At 31.1% G+C, this 18952-nt stretch overlaps 1 protein-coding gene across 11 annotated transcripts in view; it reads right to left on the bottom strand.

The window, feature by feature from the left end:
* BRINP3 (BMP/retinoic acid inducible neural specific 3) overlaps positions 1-18952 on the bottom strand; it is a 390180-nt gene that overhangs the window by 136805 nt on the left and 234423 nt on the right. For all 11 annotated transcript variants that reach the window (XM_054524117.1, XM_054524105.1, XM_054524115.1 and 8 more), the window contains 2 exons: positions 9882-9987; positions 1612-1848 (listed from right to left, as the gene is read on the bottom strand). In XM_054524117.1, coding sequence (XP_054380092.1) covers positions 1612-1848; positions 9882-9987 — 343 coding nt within the window. The remainder of the gene's footprint in view (positions 1-1611; positions 1849-9881; positions 9988-18952) is intronic.

Genomic DNA, 18952 nt, shown 5'->3' with positions numbered 1-18952 from the left:
ACAAAAATCATATAAAAATAAATTATAGACTTAAATCTAAAACTTAAAAATACAAAACTAAAAACGAAATTATTTAGGAAACACTACAGGACATTGGTCTGGGCAAAGATTTTTTTGTTCGTAAAACTTCAACATTACAGGCAACTAAAGCAAAAAATAGACAAATGGAATTATAACAAGCTAAAAAGCCTCTGTACAGTAAACAATCAGCAAAGTGAAGAGATAACCCACAGAATGGGAGAAAATATTTAGAAACCATTCATCTGTCCAGGGATTAATAACCAGAATATATAAGGAGCTCAAACAACTCAATAACTGAAACAAAATACTAAAAACAAAAACTAATAATCCAATTAAAGACTGGGCAGAATATCTGAATACATATTTCTCATAAGAAGACATAAAGATGGCAAACAGGTATATGAAATAATGCTCAACATCACTAACTATCAGAGAAATGCAAGTCAAAACTACAATATAAAATGGGTTGTATCAAAAGACAGGCAATAAAAGGTGCTGGTGAGGATGTAGAGAAAGCAGAACCATTCTACACTGTTGGTGGAAATATAGATTAGTAGAGCCACTAAGGAGAACTCTATGGAGTTTCCACAAAAACCTAAAGTAGAACGACCATATTATTAATCTCACTACTGAATATATACACAAAATAAAGGAAATCAGTATGTTGAATATATATCTGCACCCCCTTATTTATTGCAGCACTATTCCAAATAACCAAATACGGATGCAGTTTAACTGCCCATCAGTGGATGAATAGATTAAGAGAATGTGGTATATATACACAATGGAATATTATTCAGCTATAAAATAGAATGAAATCTTGTCATTTGCAACAACATGGATGGAACAAGAGGCCTTTGTGAAATAAGTCAATCACAGAAAGACAAATGTTCTAACCCACATGTTCCCACTCATATGTGGAAGCTAAAAAAAGCAGATCTCATGAAGATAGAGAGTAGAATGGTGGTTTCCAGAGGCCAGGAAGGGTAGTGGGGGGGCTGGGAGAAAATGCAGGAGAAAATAAAAGAATATAAATGTATTTACTATGTGTGCTTAAAAATGGCAAAGATAGTAAATTTTATATGTATGTTTTAACTAAGTAGAAGTAAAACAATCATAACAAAACTCACAAAACACTATAAAATTAAAATTTAGATAATTTCATTGTAAAAATAAGTAAAGTGAAAATAACCACTCATGAGAATCATGTTGAAGAAGGTATAGAACAAATGCTGTCTTCATTTTGCTGCACAAGAGAAACAGCAGCCACTAGAAAAGTAGAGAAAGACCTCAGAGGTATCAGATGACAACTTAAAAATTCTTGTACTGAGAAAAGCAAGAACTTTATTTATTAAGTGACTAATACATCAACTTAGGATCAGGCTAAGCTCTCATGCCAGTAGTACGTAGCAATACACAAAGCACCAGTTAATAACCAGTAATAAAAGCAATGAAAATGTCCATTTGAAAGAATAAAAAAAATGAAGATCTTTCCAACTATGTAATAGTTTCTTGCAAAAGGACAAATTAGCCCTTTCAATGTATTTTTTGTCAATATTTAAAAGTGTTATATTAAAATATATGTCTTACCTGATTCCTCAAAGTCACTGTTGTAAGCTTTCCAGGTTTCAGTTATTCGAAGAAGATTCTCTTCCATGGCTTGAATGTCCATGGAGGGACAGTTGCATTCTGGAAATCTGGGACCACAGTGACACCAGCAGTCATTTTCCTTGCAGATAAACTCTCCCTCTGAATTGCAAGCAATGTAGCTCAAAGCTGCTTGTACAAAACGTTCCTGAAGATAGTCTGGGAGAAGTACTTGAAGCCCTTGAAGAACAAACATAGAAATTAAACAAATTTACTTCGTTAAAGAAAAAATTAAAATACTTATTATAATATTCAATCAAAACAGTAAATAATTTAGTATATTAAATTTTGAATTATGTATTTTTAAACTATCAGAAAAATATCTAAGTCTATATGCTGCAAATATTTATAACTCTTTCAACATATTCTGACTCCATGAATATGAAACTTCAGAAATAGAGATGATTAATCATGGAGATGATTGAAAACTCAGACTATTTGATGTAATTTATCACAATATTTGTTATTTTTACATAATATAGATGGAGCCTATCTTTCTAAACCTTTGAAAATATATATATGCATTTATTTTCTACCAGTTGATTTCAAATGGTTTCCAATATTTTCATTTTGCTTGCAGACCATCAGCCCACATCAATGTAAATGTCATATAATGGGTTGTGCCACTGGTAAAATACATATTGAATGTCAATGGTAAGGCTTACCTCATGCCATTAACAACATATAAGTTATATAATTCTATTTTTCAAGAGTGAGTACTAAAAATGACTACAGGAATCAGATGGACTGATTTAGTTATTCCACAGTTTTTTTGCCGTGTGTCGACAGCCGTAGTGATATAACTCATTAGTTTTCTAGAAACATGTTTAGTAAAGTTGTTGTCTCTTAAAAAACTATCCAAAATATTGTAAAATTAAGATATGGGCTTTTCTCAGGGTGTAGCATTTATTACGATATTTCAAAAATGTAGTTTTTCAGTATTTCTGGCTACTTAAGAAAACTTAAATACTAAATATTTAAACAAATAAGTAGGTAAAAATAAATACAAAGCTAAGGAAAAATCTGGTAATAGCAAATTGTTACTTACCAGAGAATTGAATTTTTATAATTTTACATGTTTTCTGTTTAACAAAAAAATCAATTTTGACCCTTGACTATTATCTTAGAGGTTGATTTAATAAAAATCATTGATTAACATTTAGAAAAAAAATTAATTTACAAATATGTTGATGAATTGCAAAACTTCCTTTGCAAATTGTTGGAAAAAGTACTCTTAGAACTTATATATTCAATTTTGTATTAATTTTCATTTCACCTGGAATAAATATTTATTGAACAGTCTCATTTTGAAGAAAATTGCTAGGTAAGATACAAATATGAAGGTGACTGAGAAATTCATTTGTCACAGAGATATTTGTAGTATATTTAAGAAAAATAAAAAATGCAACTATATAAGATACATGTGATTCAATAAATACAATTAATTGGCTAAGCAATTATATTAAGTTCACAAAAGTAAAAAATCTTTTTATTAAAAAGTTAGGCATTGAACATTATTTGACAGATGTATAGTTTTCAATATTGAGTGACTGTGCTGAAGAGTGATACATTAACAGCATCATACACAGATAAAAAGCTGGGTTATATATTAATATATTTTGGAAACGAAAGTAGTAATATTGTTTCATTACACATGGGCTATAAGAATACAATGAAAGAGGTGCTTACACACATAAATGAGGGGTCATGTTGTTGGGATTCCTATATCAGGGAATACACAATTAATTCACTTAGATTTAAATTAATTTTACCATGTGGGATACTAAGAGTGGTACCTATTTGGAAGTAGAAGGTAAAGAAATATATTAGAGTTGACTAATTTTTAAGATTAGATTTAAGATCTTTAAGACTACTGAAAATATCCAAACTAGGGAAAGCAATTAAGGAAATAGAGGAATAGTGAGAATCTGCTAGATACTACTGTATTTGATCTAAGGCAAGTAAAAAGTGTTAAAATACTTACAGGCATAAAATGATACATTCAGAAATTTTCTTAATCGTCTAGTCCTATGGTTTACCAAATTACTGCACATTTCAGATACACCTAGTGATTTTTTTTCTGAAAACTTAAAGTGCTAAAAACAATTTGAATAATTCAGAGTCTTTGCTCAAGGAACTCAGGAATCAGTATATATTTATTAAAAGACCTAAGGTAACAGTAATTGAGTGTGGACTAGATATTTGTAAAGTATTTATCCATTTTAATCTTAATTTCACACAAAAAAATCAAAGAATTCACGTACCATTTTCATAGTCATAAAGCACATCATTGCATTACAACTTTGAATCTGTAAGATGGTAGTGCTTTTGGAGAAAAAGAGAAGGCAGGAGAAGTAATTTGGTGAGGAATGGTTGGTGGCAAGAAATGGTGAGTTCCCTTTTAGAAACACAAATATTCCTGCTATGATGATACATACATACACTGCTAAAAGAAGGAAACTCACATTCTGTAAAACCATTCTAAAATTAAAGAGTTTTGAGAAAAGAGGTTTAGGGATGCAGCGCTCAAAACACTTGAATTTTATAACCAGACCACCAATAAGAACTAGTTGGTTCCTAGAGAGATAGCTTGGCCTGCTCTGACAAACAACTCAGAGTGGTTCAGGGCTGGCCACAGAATTTTCTTTTTTTTTTCTGCGATGTACAGAAACACGAAAGCAGGAATACTAACAGCACTATATTTAGAGCAGGTCTACCCGGTGCTGGAACAATGCTTAACAAAGCTTAGTTTTGAGCCTATGGGCTTCCTGTAAAAGCCAGGATGTGAGGGCAATTGCTACAAGCTGAGAATCACAGAGTAAAATATGAATGTTTCCCGTGTGAAAGGACTAGTTTGTTTTCAACCCACCTTCTCACTGGAACCAACTAGGAAATCTAGGTAAAGTATTAAAAGTAGTCTGTCTGAAGAGATAACAAGGACAAAAATGAAGTGAGAATGTCTGGGGTTAACCTGGAAATAAGGTAATCCTACAGGCAGAGTGAGCCCAATATTGGGTTATATAGTTTGGCTCTGTGTCCCCAATAAAATCTCACCTTGAATTGTAATCATCCCCACATGTCGTGGGAGGGACCCAGTGGGAGGTAACAGAATCATGGAGGAAGGTTTTCTCATGATAGTGAATAAGTCTCAGAAGATCTGATGGTTTTATAAATGGGACCTCCCCTGCACAAACTCTCTCTTGCCTGCCACCATATAAGATGTGACTTTGCTCCTCCTTGCCTCTGTCATGATTGTGAGGCATCCTCGGCCATGTGGAACTGGGAGTCAATTAAACCTATTTTCTTTATAAATTACCCAGTCTCAAGTATGTCTTTATTAGCAGCATAAGAGCAGACTAATATGTTGGGCATATCTTTTCCATTAGAGTTCTGCCCAGAACAAAGTACAAATTGACATTTATACCAACCATGACAGAGATAGTAACTTCCTCAGGATTTAGTTACTAGACGAGCTACAAAGCCAGAGTAAAGAAAAACAAAACAAAACACACACACACACACACACATAAAGAAACCACTAGCTTTCACCAGATCCGAAGTATAGTTCCAATTGGCATATTTCAAAATTAATTAAAATAGCATTGAAACTAAATCTTCTCTGAAGGAAAATGTACCATTAATAATTTTAAAATATTTTTATAAGTTTTCATTCAAAACAGAATTCAATAAAATATGATGAACATATAAAAAGACATGGGATGGTATAGAGGCTGTCAAACAAGAATGATAAATTAATTTCAATCACATGATCAAAAATTTAATTACAAAACAGACAATATGGCAAGGAACCAGAAATTATAAAGAAAAATCAAGTGGCCATTTTACAAATAAAAATGCATAATTTGAAATTAAGAACCAATGGATAGCTTTAACAGCAGCATAGACATTTAAGAGATAATTAGGGAACTGAAATATTGCAGAATACGTTTAAAAGGAATAAAAGGGCAAAAAGATATAAAATACAGAAAATAGCATAAAAGATTTGTGTTATGATGGAAAGGCCTAAACCATATTTAAATATAACCCAGAATGAGAGGAAAGAAAGGAAATAAATGATATTTGTTAAACAAATATAAAATAATATTAGAAAATTGATGAGGAACATAAAAAATTGTAAATTAATTTGCAGCATATCATCGTATGTTATGGCAAGACAAATAGCTAAGTAAAAATGACCAGCTGGTCAATGTTCTTCAATGCTATTTTGCTCATGAACTACCTTAAATAGTTTTGAAAACATAAGGACTACTTTGGACATGAGTAAGCTCCTGTTTAAAATTTTCATTATACATAAAAGAGGCCCAAAGCTGGTAAACTGTGGTATTATTAATATGTATATTTTACAATAAAAATATTACTCCACCTCTATATATGTACAAATGAAATATAATTTCTGTTGCTTTGGTAACTAATACATCTTTTAAAAATAAAATTTTAACAAGATATACAAATATAAAAATAAAAATGTATATATGTATGTATAGTGTGTGTATAGATATATGTTTGTGTGAATTATGAGTTTTTTAGTAATGACCTTCTTTTTCATACATCTACTCAAGTGGAAAAAGAATTGCTCCTGAAATAAAATTCTTCACACACTCACACACACACACGCACATACACATCTCTTTCCTCTAAGTCATTATTTCATTCTACTATCCCTAAATATTTTTATTCAAATATAATATATATTTTATTAATCAATGTGTTTTCTTAATCATACACATACTTATCTTCTATAAAAGTAAATAGCTTGAAATGTATACACGTATACATATATTTACTGAAAATTTAAATAATATGAAATATATAGTATAATGTATGCTATATATGATTCCTTGATAATAAAAATTTTAAAAATATTTCTGACAAATTATAACTATCATATGTAATATGCAATTCAATAGAAGTACACTTATTATAAGTGTGAAGAAATATTTTTTTAAAGCAAATATAATCAGCTTTTTGAAAACACATGGCTTGAAGGACTGAATAGGACTTTTTTTGGCTAGAGTGACCCTTCCTTCAGCATAAATTATTATCCGTCTTCACCTTTATGTATGTAAGCACTGACAACATGTGTTTCAATAAATTAATAAATAGGAACAAAAATAGTTTTTTGGAGCAGCATCATTCAGTTTTTATTATAAGCCAAAACACTTATGAACCGTCAATAAAAATTACATTTAATCATCCACCTTAAAATAGTCCTGTGTCAAATTCATTTAAATAAAATATTGGGAACTAAGTAATACGGAAAAGTGCTTGTAATTCAGTCCTTTAAATTATTCATTTTCTCAAGGTCTGCAAATTTTACCAAAAAATTACTACCAAAACTTAATAAATGACTTCTAATTATTCTGGTTATACTTTCACACAGAGGCACCTTGTTTGATGTGTTTTACTCATAAGGGGTTGAAAAATGTTGAAGTATTATTTCAATATGAATATGCCAATATTTTCTTATAACTACGTTTTATTATCTACCTTAAATGTATTTTCATCAATAAATTGAAGTTGTAGCTATGGCTCTTTTAATTTTTGAAAAACGCCTGCTCTATAATCTTATCAGCAAAACGAGATCTCAAAGTCCATCTTTTATATCTCTCATTTTTTAAAATACTGATTCATATACCGATGGTTAAATCGTAGAGTTCTATTCTGAATTAGTTGTCTAATCCAGTTGACTTCAACAATTATTGGTGCTTTATTTGCTTTGCTTACGTACAATTCCACTTCCGGAACAATTTTCCTTTTTCTACTGAAAGAGGAGAGTTTCAGAAGTTCTTTATTAAAAAACTGTGATAATTTCAGGATTCTCTCAATAATATATCTAAATTCAGAAGATTCCAAAATGGGCCAAACACTCTGATTCTAAAACTTCACCTTGTACTTAGAAAGAAAACACAACACACAAGCAACTATCTCTATCTATTTATCTATCATCTATATGTATATCCATCCATTTATCAGACCAAATATCTAACTAGCTAACCCCAGAAGACATGAAGATCTCTGTTGTTACCTTAGTAAAATATTCTTCAGTGATTCCAGTGTTTTCAATTGCCACATACGGTGACCCAGAAATATCTATACCCTTCAAAGGAATGCACCATGGTAACATTGATCCAGAATTAACAAATTGTTCACATTAGTTTATAAGGTAGATGAGGGGTAGTACAAAAGGAGAGGTTTAAAAGTGAGCCAACATTATACTTGGATTGTAAATACCAATTAAATTTAAGAAAGAGTGCAGGAAATATTGAGGGTCTTGAAATTGACTTCCTAATAGTATTTTCAGAAAGGATTTTGTACCAATAGGTCTATAAATAAAGTTGTAATAGACAATTAAAAATATACACATGGAAAACAGAAAAAAAGTGAAAGAGATGGAGGTTTCTGAGTTACTCACATTAGTTGAAGAGAATAGAAATAATTACACAAAAGGGAAATGTTGCTTCATTTATTCCTTGTGTTAATTATTTTTCCAGACAGATAGGGGACTGAAGGATTTTAAAAATAATTTAATATTTTGAAAACTGAACACAGTAATTCAGACACAAATCAATAAATCTTGTTAGTAAATAATTTTTATAATAAATTGATTGAAGTAGTCATGCAAATTGGTATAAACGTGCTGTCATTTTTATTGCAATTCATATTCTGATGGAAGATTAATCCATACATTACAAACGAGTAAGGTGTAGAGAATTGCAAGAAACATTGGTGGAAAACATTTTTATTTCAATTAGAGAAAATTTTTTAATAAATGTAAATCTATAATTGATATTGATAAATTGGATAACATTTAAATTGTTAAAGTATTTAAGAACTTGTACTTTTAATACAACTCAAAATAAAAGGCATTCATTTACTATTTAGGATAAATTTAAACAATTCAATGCTATTACATTTTTCTTTAAATTAATTAATTAATTTTTTTAAAAATTTTTTAGAGACAGGGTCTCACTGTCACCCAGGCTGGAGTAACATGATGTGCAGTGTCGCATGGACAGTGATGTGCGGCGTGGACAGTGATGTCCAGGCTGGAGTGACAGTGGAGTGCGGTGGTGTGGTCATAGCTCACTGCAACCTTGAACTCTTAAGTACAGCAATCCTTCTGCCTCAGCCTCCCGAGCAGCTGGGACTGCAGGCCTGCAACACCAACGCCCAGCTAATATTTTTCTTTTTTAGGTCTCACTATGTTGCCCAGGCTGGTCTTGAACTCCTGGCTTCAAGTGATCTTCCTGCCTCAGCCTCCTAAAGGGCTAGGATTGCAGACATAAGCTACCACGTGGGGACACTGATACATTTTTCAAGATTGCAAAGTTAAGGGAAAAAATGGTAGCATTTTTGAAACTTTTAAGCATTTTTATGTAAAACTGAATAATGTAAATATTCAGCTCTAACTTATGCAATTCAAAAAGGCATACTAGAGAATAACAACTCAAAATTACCTCTTTGATCAGTCAACTTAATTTTGACAGAAAGTGTCATCACAAAGACTTTTCTGAACTTGTTCAACTAGTGGTGTTTAAACATGTGTATTCATAACCTGTTCCTGCCTATGAGAATGAGCATGTACGCATACTTATTGTATTTTTAAAAGTTCTTATGAATAAAATACTCTCTATTGAATATATAAAATATGTAGTAATAGAAAATAGCAAATTGTTTTTATAAAATCTATCTTTAAAATGGAAATCATGTGAATATAAATATTTTGTTAATATATCCTTAAGTACATTTCTATTTGCCAGAAGAAAAATACAGTCTTGACTGCCACATTAGGTTATATATAAAATGTCAACAGTTCATTTTACACCATGCATAAATATGGTTACAACTTTCACAAGAATCTTTAAGTAAAAAGTCAAAGCTCAGGCAAGCATATGAAGAAACTGCTACATAATGACACAATGATTACTATGCGTACGAAAAATATCATTAGGACAGATTTTCAATTGCTATATCTTAGATAATTTGAGAAGAAAAGAAAATTTTGATATTTTATTCATATGGTCTAGAATTTCATATTTTCTTGTATCGGTTAAATTATGAAATTAGCCTTTAATGAGAGTTTTTAATAGCCTGTATGTATATGCAGTTTACTTTAAAAAATGGAAAAGAAATCACGACTGGATAATTGCTATTCAGGCTTGTAGAGAATTAATGAAATTTTACCTACATACCTTGCAACTGAATCTTATTCTCAGGACTCTGAACCAGAACAGAACTGACAGAATCTAGGTTGTCATAGTTACTGCAGCCAAGAGGACCAGTCCGTGTTTCTGTTACCTGGCAAACAAAACATCAACTTTATTATCTAAATCAGACTTTACAATGTCCTTTTGGTTCATTGTAGTTGTCACACACTCATATTATACATTTGACAGTAAATATCACTGAAAGGTCCAGGATCTCATACACACCAGCAATACACACACCTAAACATAGCGGAAAGCAGTAACTCCCTTTGTCTTTAATTCATTTTCTTTCCTTTGGTTGGGCATAAATATCCCAGGAAAATAATGCATGCCATCTTTGTTCAAAAGCATAACTCATAAAGTCACTGATTTCACCCAAGATATAAAAAAGGCCCACTCCTTATGGAAGACAGCAAGTTCTGACTTATATGAGAATTGTTTGTGTTTGTTTTTACTCAATAAATCAGAGCCATCTGCCAGGCTACTCTCTCAAAACTGATTTTATTATTTTCTTTTACTTAAAAATCTATATTTTTCCCATTTTTATGTTGGCATGAAATTCTAAACTCTCTGTTTGCCTTCCATCTGGCCCAGTTCTTTCCAATACGCCGGTATCTCCCTGTTCAGTTTGACATTCATTCTATGCCTTTGCTTATACAACATCCTCCACTCCCACCCCACTTGGATTAGAAACCTCCTTTCTCAACTTTGACTAATCAGTTTTATCTATCCTCAAAATTAAGTTCATATTCAAACATTTACACAAAGTATTCCTTGATGATTTCTACCTGTGTTATTTTACCATTTCCATCCAATTTTGGTTTGCAGCACACAGATTTAGTACTTAAATATGTAATCTCACATGTGGACTGATTTTTTCATGGATGTCTTGGGATGGATAGTATTAGGAGATGAGGAGACTAAATTTAATGAATTATATGAGGCTCAAAATGTATCCTGAAGATTTAATCCTGAAGATTTAAAACTATTTAAAGCAAAGCAGTATTGTCAGAATCTTTGTGTCTTCAATAAGATATTCTTTATTAATAACCAGACTGGTCTTTGCAAAACACAATTTAGATAACTTCATTCCAATGTTTACAATCATTTAACGGTTTCCCGTTCTTACTTACGGTATGACTTAGAGCCTGTTATAGAACCAGGAAGACACCATATTACCCAGCTCCCTGTTACCTCCTTAAATCCATCTCCTCTCTTATTTATTCTGTCTTGCTGTATCTCAAACATACTTGACATTCTGATGTCTTGGGGTATTTGACTTGTTGTTCTAGTACCTGGAACGTTCTTCCTCAAACTATTTTCTAGCTAATCCTTCACTTCCTTCAAATTTTTGCTCAAATCTCATTCTCTTGGGACTACTTGGACTAACCTACTTAAAGTGAACACCCCAAACTCTTCCAACATTTTTTTTCTTTCTTACATTATTCTACCTTTTTCACAGTAGATATCAGCTTATAAAATGCTGTACAATTTACCCATTTGTTATGATTACTGTTGACACCTCTCACTAGAATGAGAGCTCCACATTCTAAAAATGCAGGAGTTTTTGTCTATTTTGTTCACTCACATATCCACAGAACATATTAAGTTCTTGCATCAGCCAAGGGGTATTGATTAAGAGAAAGAGGAGGAGGAAACATAAGGAGAAACTTCGTAGTATGGAGCAGGAAAGACATTAAGGCCATCATGGAGATGATGAAAGCCTAAAGTAAATAGTGACAATAAACTTTATCTGAAGAAGTTCAATTGTAAAAAACAAGACATAACAAGGTTATGAAATGACAACATTATGAAACACTGAAAGTGTTCATTGATAGAGAGAAAGGCCACTGAGGTTTCCAGTATTAGTGATAACATTCAAAATATGAAGTTAAGAAGCTCACTGTGGAGGACATTTAAAGGAGCTCAGTTTTGAACATGTTGACTCTCTTTGATGAAAATATTTAGTAGGAGTGGCAACACAGGTTTATGTCTTAGAAGTTATGTCAATGACGGGACTACTAATTTGGAAGTCATCAACTTAGAGGCAATAATCAATGATAGATACAGACACATTAACTCAAATGCATTGAGTGTGTGTTTAATTTGTGTCATGACAACTCTATTATATTTTCTAAATGATAACTCCTTGATAGTAACCAAGATTGACTATGTGTACATAGCCAGAGTTGACAATGTGTTTTATCATGGGCAAAGAATTACTTTTTCCTTAACACCACAACAATTTTTAATTATTCTCCACCTACTATTCCCCACTGATGATACTGAATAGACCTTACTTTGTTTAGAGAAATAATTTATAGTGTTGATATGATACATGTATGTATAATTAATATTTAAATATAAATTAGTGACAGCCTAAGGACAAAGGGAATAATAAAAGCATCAAAGAGAATACTTAGGGTTTAAGATAATTTAAATTTTCATTTTATTCTATCATGTGGTTTCACTATTGCCAACCAACACATATCGCATGAATATAAACACACACACATGCCTGACTTTTTAAGAAAGTTTTCTAAGTAAAATTGGCATTAAGCTTATACTCATTGACATAGTGATCTTGGAAAAGGGAAGGCAAACTCCTCTAACACTTCATCCTTAAAAGAAGGTAAATAATATTATCCCATTACAAAGAGTCTCTTACATTCACCTACTCTGTTGTTGTCAATTCATGTAAAAAAATTAAATAATAGACATATGTTTTGAGAATATTTGAATATCGCTGTCTTTATATATTGCTTTACTTTCTCATCATTCACAATATACAATGAAATAAATTTAGCATATCATATTTATAATTTTATTTTGTTCTCTATTCTTCACAACTGCATTCACTGATCACTGTCTGGTTTAATATAAAATTTTACAAACTCTCACACATTATATGAAATGAATCTATCTTTCAATTGTATTCCATTTAAGGACTCCATATTCCTTACTAATGTCAACATTAGTAAATGTGCCCATACTTATTTAATTCTTTAAAATAATAATAAAATAAATAAAAATGTAAAGAAAATAAAAATAAATGTACTACAGAGATACTAACTGTGCCAAAACACAGAACAGCAGTTTACCTGTTTGTTCCAACCTATCATTTTTAATAGTAAAAGTAACAAATTCCCACGATGGAAATTTAAGCAGTGAAATAAAATACTTTGCTAGAGGAGAAACTGCCATTTTTTCTACTTTTATATGTTTCCCCTATCCTTTTGCCAGACATGAAAATAGTTGAGGCTAGGAGTAATTGTGCTTCAAGACTATTCTTTATTCGCAGCACCCAAATACCATGGCCTTTACCTTTTCACAGTGTATTTCTCATTAATTATTTTATTTGTTTTCTAGTTACATTAGGTTATATCAAAGTAACTTCTGAGTAATTTTATCAGCCAATTATGGACATAAAACACTGTAATACTGATAAGTAAAATCAGCTCTTTTACAATAGAGTTATGCCCAAAGAGGCATAATCTAAGACTTTCCATCTGAAATCAATTTTTCTCTTCTAGAGACCTACATCTCATCTGGACAACTACAAAATGAATGTTAATATTTAAGACGGGATTTTGCCTATCCTATATTGTAACAAGAAAACCACATCTGAAATATCAGGAGTTGAGGTGGGGGAGTATTGAAATTTGTTACTGATACCTGCATCCTGACAAACTGCTATACCAGTTATTTATTTTTACACATTTTGCCTCTGTTTACTTTAGATATACCCCATCATACTGTCCACTTCAATTGTCTCCTTTTCCAGAAATAAATGTTTCTGTTTTTTAATCATTCAAAAAACTTTGGGTTGAGAAGGTAGAAACTATACTAGAGAACATTAACTATATGTGGCTCGTATTGAATTTCTGATATCTTAACATTTAATATAAGAATTGATACTTATTTTTAAAATAGAAATAAAGATTTAATCTTACATAATTAGTATTAAAAATTTATTCACTGCATAATCTCTTTGTTTTTTAAAAATATTGATTAACATACTTGCAATTCATATATACAGCAAATGGCCCATATCTAGACTATATAAATAAATTCTACAAACTAATAATAATATGGCAAGAGCAACACTGAAAACACACTTGACAAAAAAGATATCTAAACATCCAGTAATTTTGAAATAGTTTTCAACTTTATTATCAAAGAGCTGGAAATTAAAACATAGTGAGAAACTACTATCACTATTTTTTCACTGGAAACTACTATTTTTTCACTGGAAAGTCTTATAAGCATACAAAGCCAGACAATGCCAAGTGGTGACAATACAGTGGAGAAACTGGAATTCTCATATGCTGCTGCTGGGAGTGTAAACTCGTACAATCACTTTACAAAATTCTTTGAAAGTATCTACATAAGTAGACATAGGCACATTATATGAGTTAGATACACAGCCAACAAAAATGTGAACATGTGTGTACAAAAGGCACTTGCAATGAGGTTGGTATCAACTATGCTTAGTAACCCCAGACAGAAAGATATTACATTAGTGTGTTAGTCCTTTTTCATACTGGTATAAAGATGCTATCAGAGACTAGGTAATTTATAAAGGAAAAGTTTAATCGACTTGCAGTTCCACATGGCTGGGGAGACCTCAGACATTTAAAATCATAACGGAAGGCAGAAGGTGAAGGGAAGCAAGACATGTCTTACATGGTGGCAGGTGAAAGAGAGCGAGGAAGTGCCATATTTTAAAACCACCAACTCTCCTGAGAACTTACTGTCACGAGAACAGTTTGGGGGAAACCACACCCATGATCCAATCACCTCCTACCAGGTCCCTCCCTCAACATGTGGGGATTACATTTTGAGATGAGATTTGGGTGAAGACACAGAGCCAAACCATATCAAGTGGCAATCAGTAATACAATGTGGAAGTACATAGAAGATATGAATACTGTACTACAGTAAGAATAAATTTTTATGTATTCTGTCCACAGAATACTGAACATAAACAAATCTCACAAATATAATGTTGAAGGAACATTATATAAATGTTTCAATATTCTAACACTAGAAGTTTATTTTGCCTAATCTTGAACTTGCATTAACATAAAGCTCAAAATTAGGTAAAATAAACTTCTAGTGTTAGACTACAGGATAGTAGTTACCCTTTCGATACAGGAATGAGGTAAGAGGGCATTAGGATAAATATTTATGCTCTAGAAATATCCTATTTTTTAATCTAGGACATGGTTGCTGAAATGTTTTCAAATTTGAACACGTTATGTACTTCGCTGTATAAATGTTATATGTTACTAACATTTGCTAACAATAATTGGTTAATATTAATTTTCCTTGTGAATTATATCAAGGAAGGTACCACATCATCTATATCTATATTTACATATGTATGAATATCTAGACATCTATCTACTTACCTGTTTTTATCAATCATCCATGCATATGTACTAAAATGCAAATTTGGATTTTCACACATATATCCTTTCAAATGTATAATTATTCTAATATGGTTTCGCAAAAAGAAAATGCTGAAATCTGACACTGAAAGATTATGAAAAAGAAACTACTTTTTTCAATTACTAATATGAGTTTATTTTAAAATCCAATACAATCTATTTTAAATCATCTTAGAGTATGTCATTTTTTTTTTATTTCAAGGCTAAAATTACTACTGTTCTATAATTGAAGATATACAGATGATAAATTAACTTTTGACTAGGAACTAACAGGTTAATATCCACATTTCATTTTTATTTATAAGTATGCACTATTCCAAACCATATATTTACCTAGAATGAAAAAAAGTTTTTTCTTGTAAGTTCACATCTAAATAGCAATAAAAAGGATGAATAAATAAGCAAGTTATTTTAAATATGCAATTCTTCTTATGATAATTACTCTGCAGGTTTCCTTTGCCTATAGAAATACTTTTTAGAGTATTTGCAAATAAATCATTATATTTAATAAGATAAAAGTTTGTTAAATTTATATAGTTTATATTCAAAATACAAATCCTAGTGAATATAGGGGTATCAGAAAAAGACCCCATAGGTCTACTTGCAAAAAAATTTTAAAGCAAAATTTCTTTTAAAACAGTTTGTTTTAAACAGTTGTTTAAACAAAAGCAAAAGCAGTGTTTCCCCAGAGTTAAAAATTATCTGAGGAGTAGATATAGGAAGAATTAGGGTATTAAAACTCTCAAGGGGGGTGGGTGCGATTGCTCAAGCCTGTAATCCCAGCACTTTGGGAGGCCGAGGAGGGGTGTATCATCTGCAGTCAGGAGTTTGAGACCAGCCTGATCAACAAGGTGAAACTCTGTCTCTACTAAAAATACAAAAAATTAGCCGGGCGTGGTGGTGGGCGACTGTAATCCCAGCTACTCTGGAGGCTGAGGCAGGAGAATTGCTTGAACCTGGGAGGCGGAGATTGCAGTGAGCTGAGATCGCTCTATTGCACGCCATCCTGGGCAATAAGAGTGAAACTCTGTCTCAAAAACAAACAAACAAACAAACAAAAAACACAAAACCCACCCTCAAGGTAGTCTCAGAAATTTTATAAAAATATCTTAAATTTATTTTATTTTACCCCAAAGTTTCCATTATGTTTTATTATGCCAATCATAAAATTGCAGGGCAATAATTTATTTCTATTATCTCCTTTAATTAACTATAAACTCTCTATGCATAATTATACACAGTACTGGGCACATGGTAGAAATTAAAAATTTTTGGATTAAATTGGTGGATAAATATTTTAATTTTAGTTAGAAATATTTATTACAAAAGAAAATTTATTGAATTTTTTGGGAACCTCTTGAAGAAAATGTAGAAAAGCCAATATATCTAAATTTTTTAAGCTATCAGAAGTTTCAAATCATCTAGTCTCACCATCTCATTATATAAAAGAGATGCTGTATCTGGAGCCAGGGATGTTATCAAGCTACTTCAGGATCATGTGTATGAAATGAGAGCTAGAACTGGGACTTAGACCTCCTGACTCATAAATCAAATACCCATTCTACATCACACTGGCTTTCCAAGCTTTATAGTTAACAAGTTTTGGAAACTTTTCTTGGCTTAATCAATGTAATTAATTCTCTCTCTCTCTCTCTCTGGCAATAAAACACAATTTAATTGGTCTAGATTGATGTAGAAGTCAATTACAACGGTGTAGTATATTGGGTCATTCATGAACAAAAAATATTGCTATGAATGTACTGGTTAATATAACTTTGATTGAAGGCCAAATGAATTAACTTTTATTCTAAGTATTAATTTATTAATGCTTTGAAATATAACATCCTGCATATTCTTATATTACTTCCCACTAGGATTGTGAAGAGTAAAATACAAGTGTTGATTAGTTTCTATTATTTCCTAAAACAGTACAATCTTTTCTGTCACCACACGTATAAGATCTTTTAAAATTACATATTGCTAAATCTATTAAACTAACAAAATGCTTTATAAAATTTTGATGTTAAAAAATAAGAATATATATAATTTCCCTTCATTTCTCAACTGAAGATAGTGCCTTATAATATTTTTTCAAATGTTAATATTGAGTTTAAAGGTAATTTTACCATTTAATATTTTTCCTCTGATAGTCATTAAGTCTTATCTCAACATTCTATTAAGCACTTAACATCAGACTGTAATTCAATGTAGTCCCACTTTTTTACCCAGTTGAAATATTTCTGAGCTTATTTTTATTAAAAAAATGAATTTTCAAACATATTATTAATTATAAGATGCATTAAAAACAAAATGTTCATCTCAGAATAAACATTTCAGTAGCAAAATGTTTCTTAATTTTCAAAATTGTTTTAGTATTTACAGTACATTTTTTGTGGGAAAAGTGAAAATTCACATAAAAATGCTACATGTCCTCAGATAAAAAATACATCAACGCAAAATTTTCTTGCATCTCAACACAAAAGTAAGCATTATACTTAATGTGTTATACATAATTAATATAATGACTTAAAATATACTTAACATTGTCAATATTTTCTTGGGCCTTCTCCAAACATATAGATACAGTTTAAAATAGTGTATGATATATTATCCACCTAGGATGACTCACATCTTCACATAAAAAGCACAAACATGGATAAACACATTCAGTGCAAGGGAACTTATACCATTGTTGAATTATGCATCTATGCAAATTACTTGAAGCTGACAGCTATATCCTCTAATTGTATTCCTCATAATTTCAATAAACCAATTTTTAAAAAATATTAGAAGTTTATAGAACTGAATTTTTAAAAGGTAGTGTTTGGCTTTTTTATTTGCCTTTTACAGGAGAAATAGTGATACTTCAAACATAAGGATCGAAAGTATGATTACAAACAATATGATGTATATCCATAAAATATATGCAGAATAACTGTGAATTATAAAATTTAACCATAGGAAAAAAAATGTAGAGCAAAATATATTTATTTGAAGTAAACTGAAGGTTATGTGAGAATAATACAAAAAACAAGGCAGTCTATTTAGGAACAAAATTGAGTATGTCTTCTTCAAGAGGAATTGCTTCAGTGCAGTTTTCACTTGTGTTGATCACCATGAGGCCAGGCACGACTACAATGATTGGCCTACTTCTTCATACCCTATAAATTATCCTCTATCAAAATAATACACAAGCACACCACCCACAACTATCCCCATGTAAACCTATTGAGAGAGACTATGCTAATCCTTTGAGTACACATTAAAATATAAAACTACACAATGACTAGACAACAGAAGTTTTCTCAGGTTCTTAAAGTATTGATTTAGTGTGATATGGAATAAGCAAAACTGGACACAATTTAGTTAGGACAAAGTTGCCAAATAACATCAGGACCCCTTTGTGCTTAAACCATGGTTGCCATGGAAATTAAATGTGTGGCACTTGATTGGTCTTGGAGATGCCAAGTCTGTAAACTCACTCCTACAGATGTTATTTTGACTTTTTTTTTTTTAGATAACACAGAGCTTAAAATCACAGCAATTATAAAAAATAAATGTAGCCATAAAAAAGCTTTCATTACTTTCCTAATTGCATGAATA

Source organism: Pongo abelii, chromosome 1, assembly GCF_028885655.2.
Source record: "Pongo abelii isolate AG06213 chromosome 1, NHGRI_mPonAbe1-v2.0_pri, whole genome shotgun sequence".
In the NCBI taxonomy this organism is placed as follows: Eukaryota; Metazoa; Chordata; class Mammalia; order Primates; family Hominidae; genus Pongo; species Pongo abelii.
The sequence above is the reverse complement of the archived record's forward strand: the minus strand, read 5'-3'. Positions and strand labels throughout refer to the sequence as shown.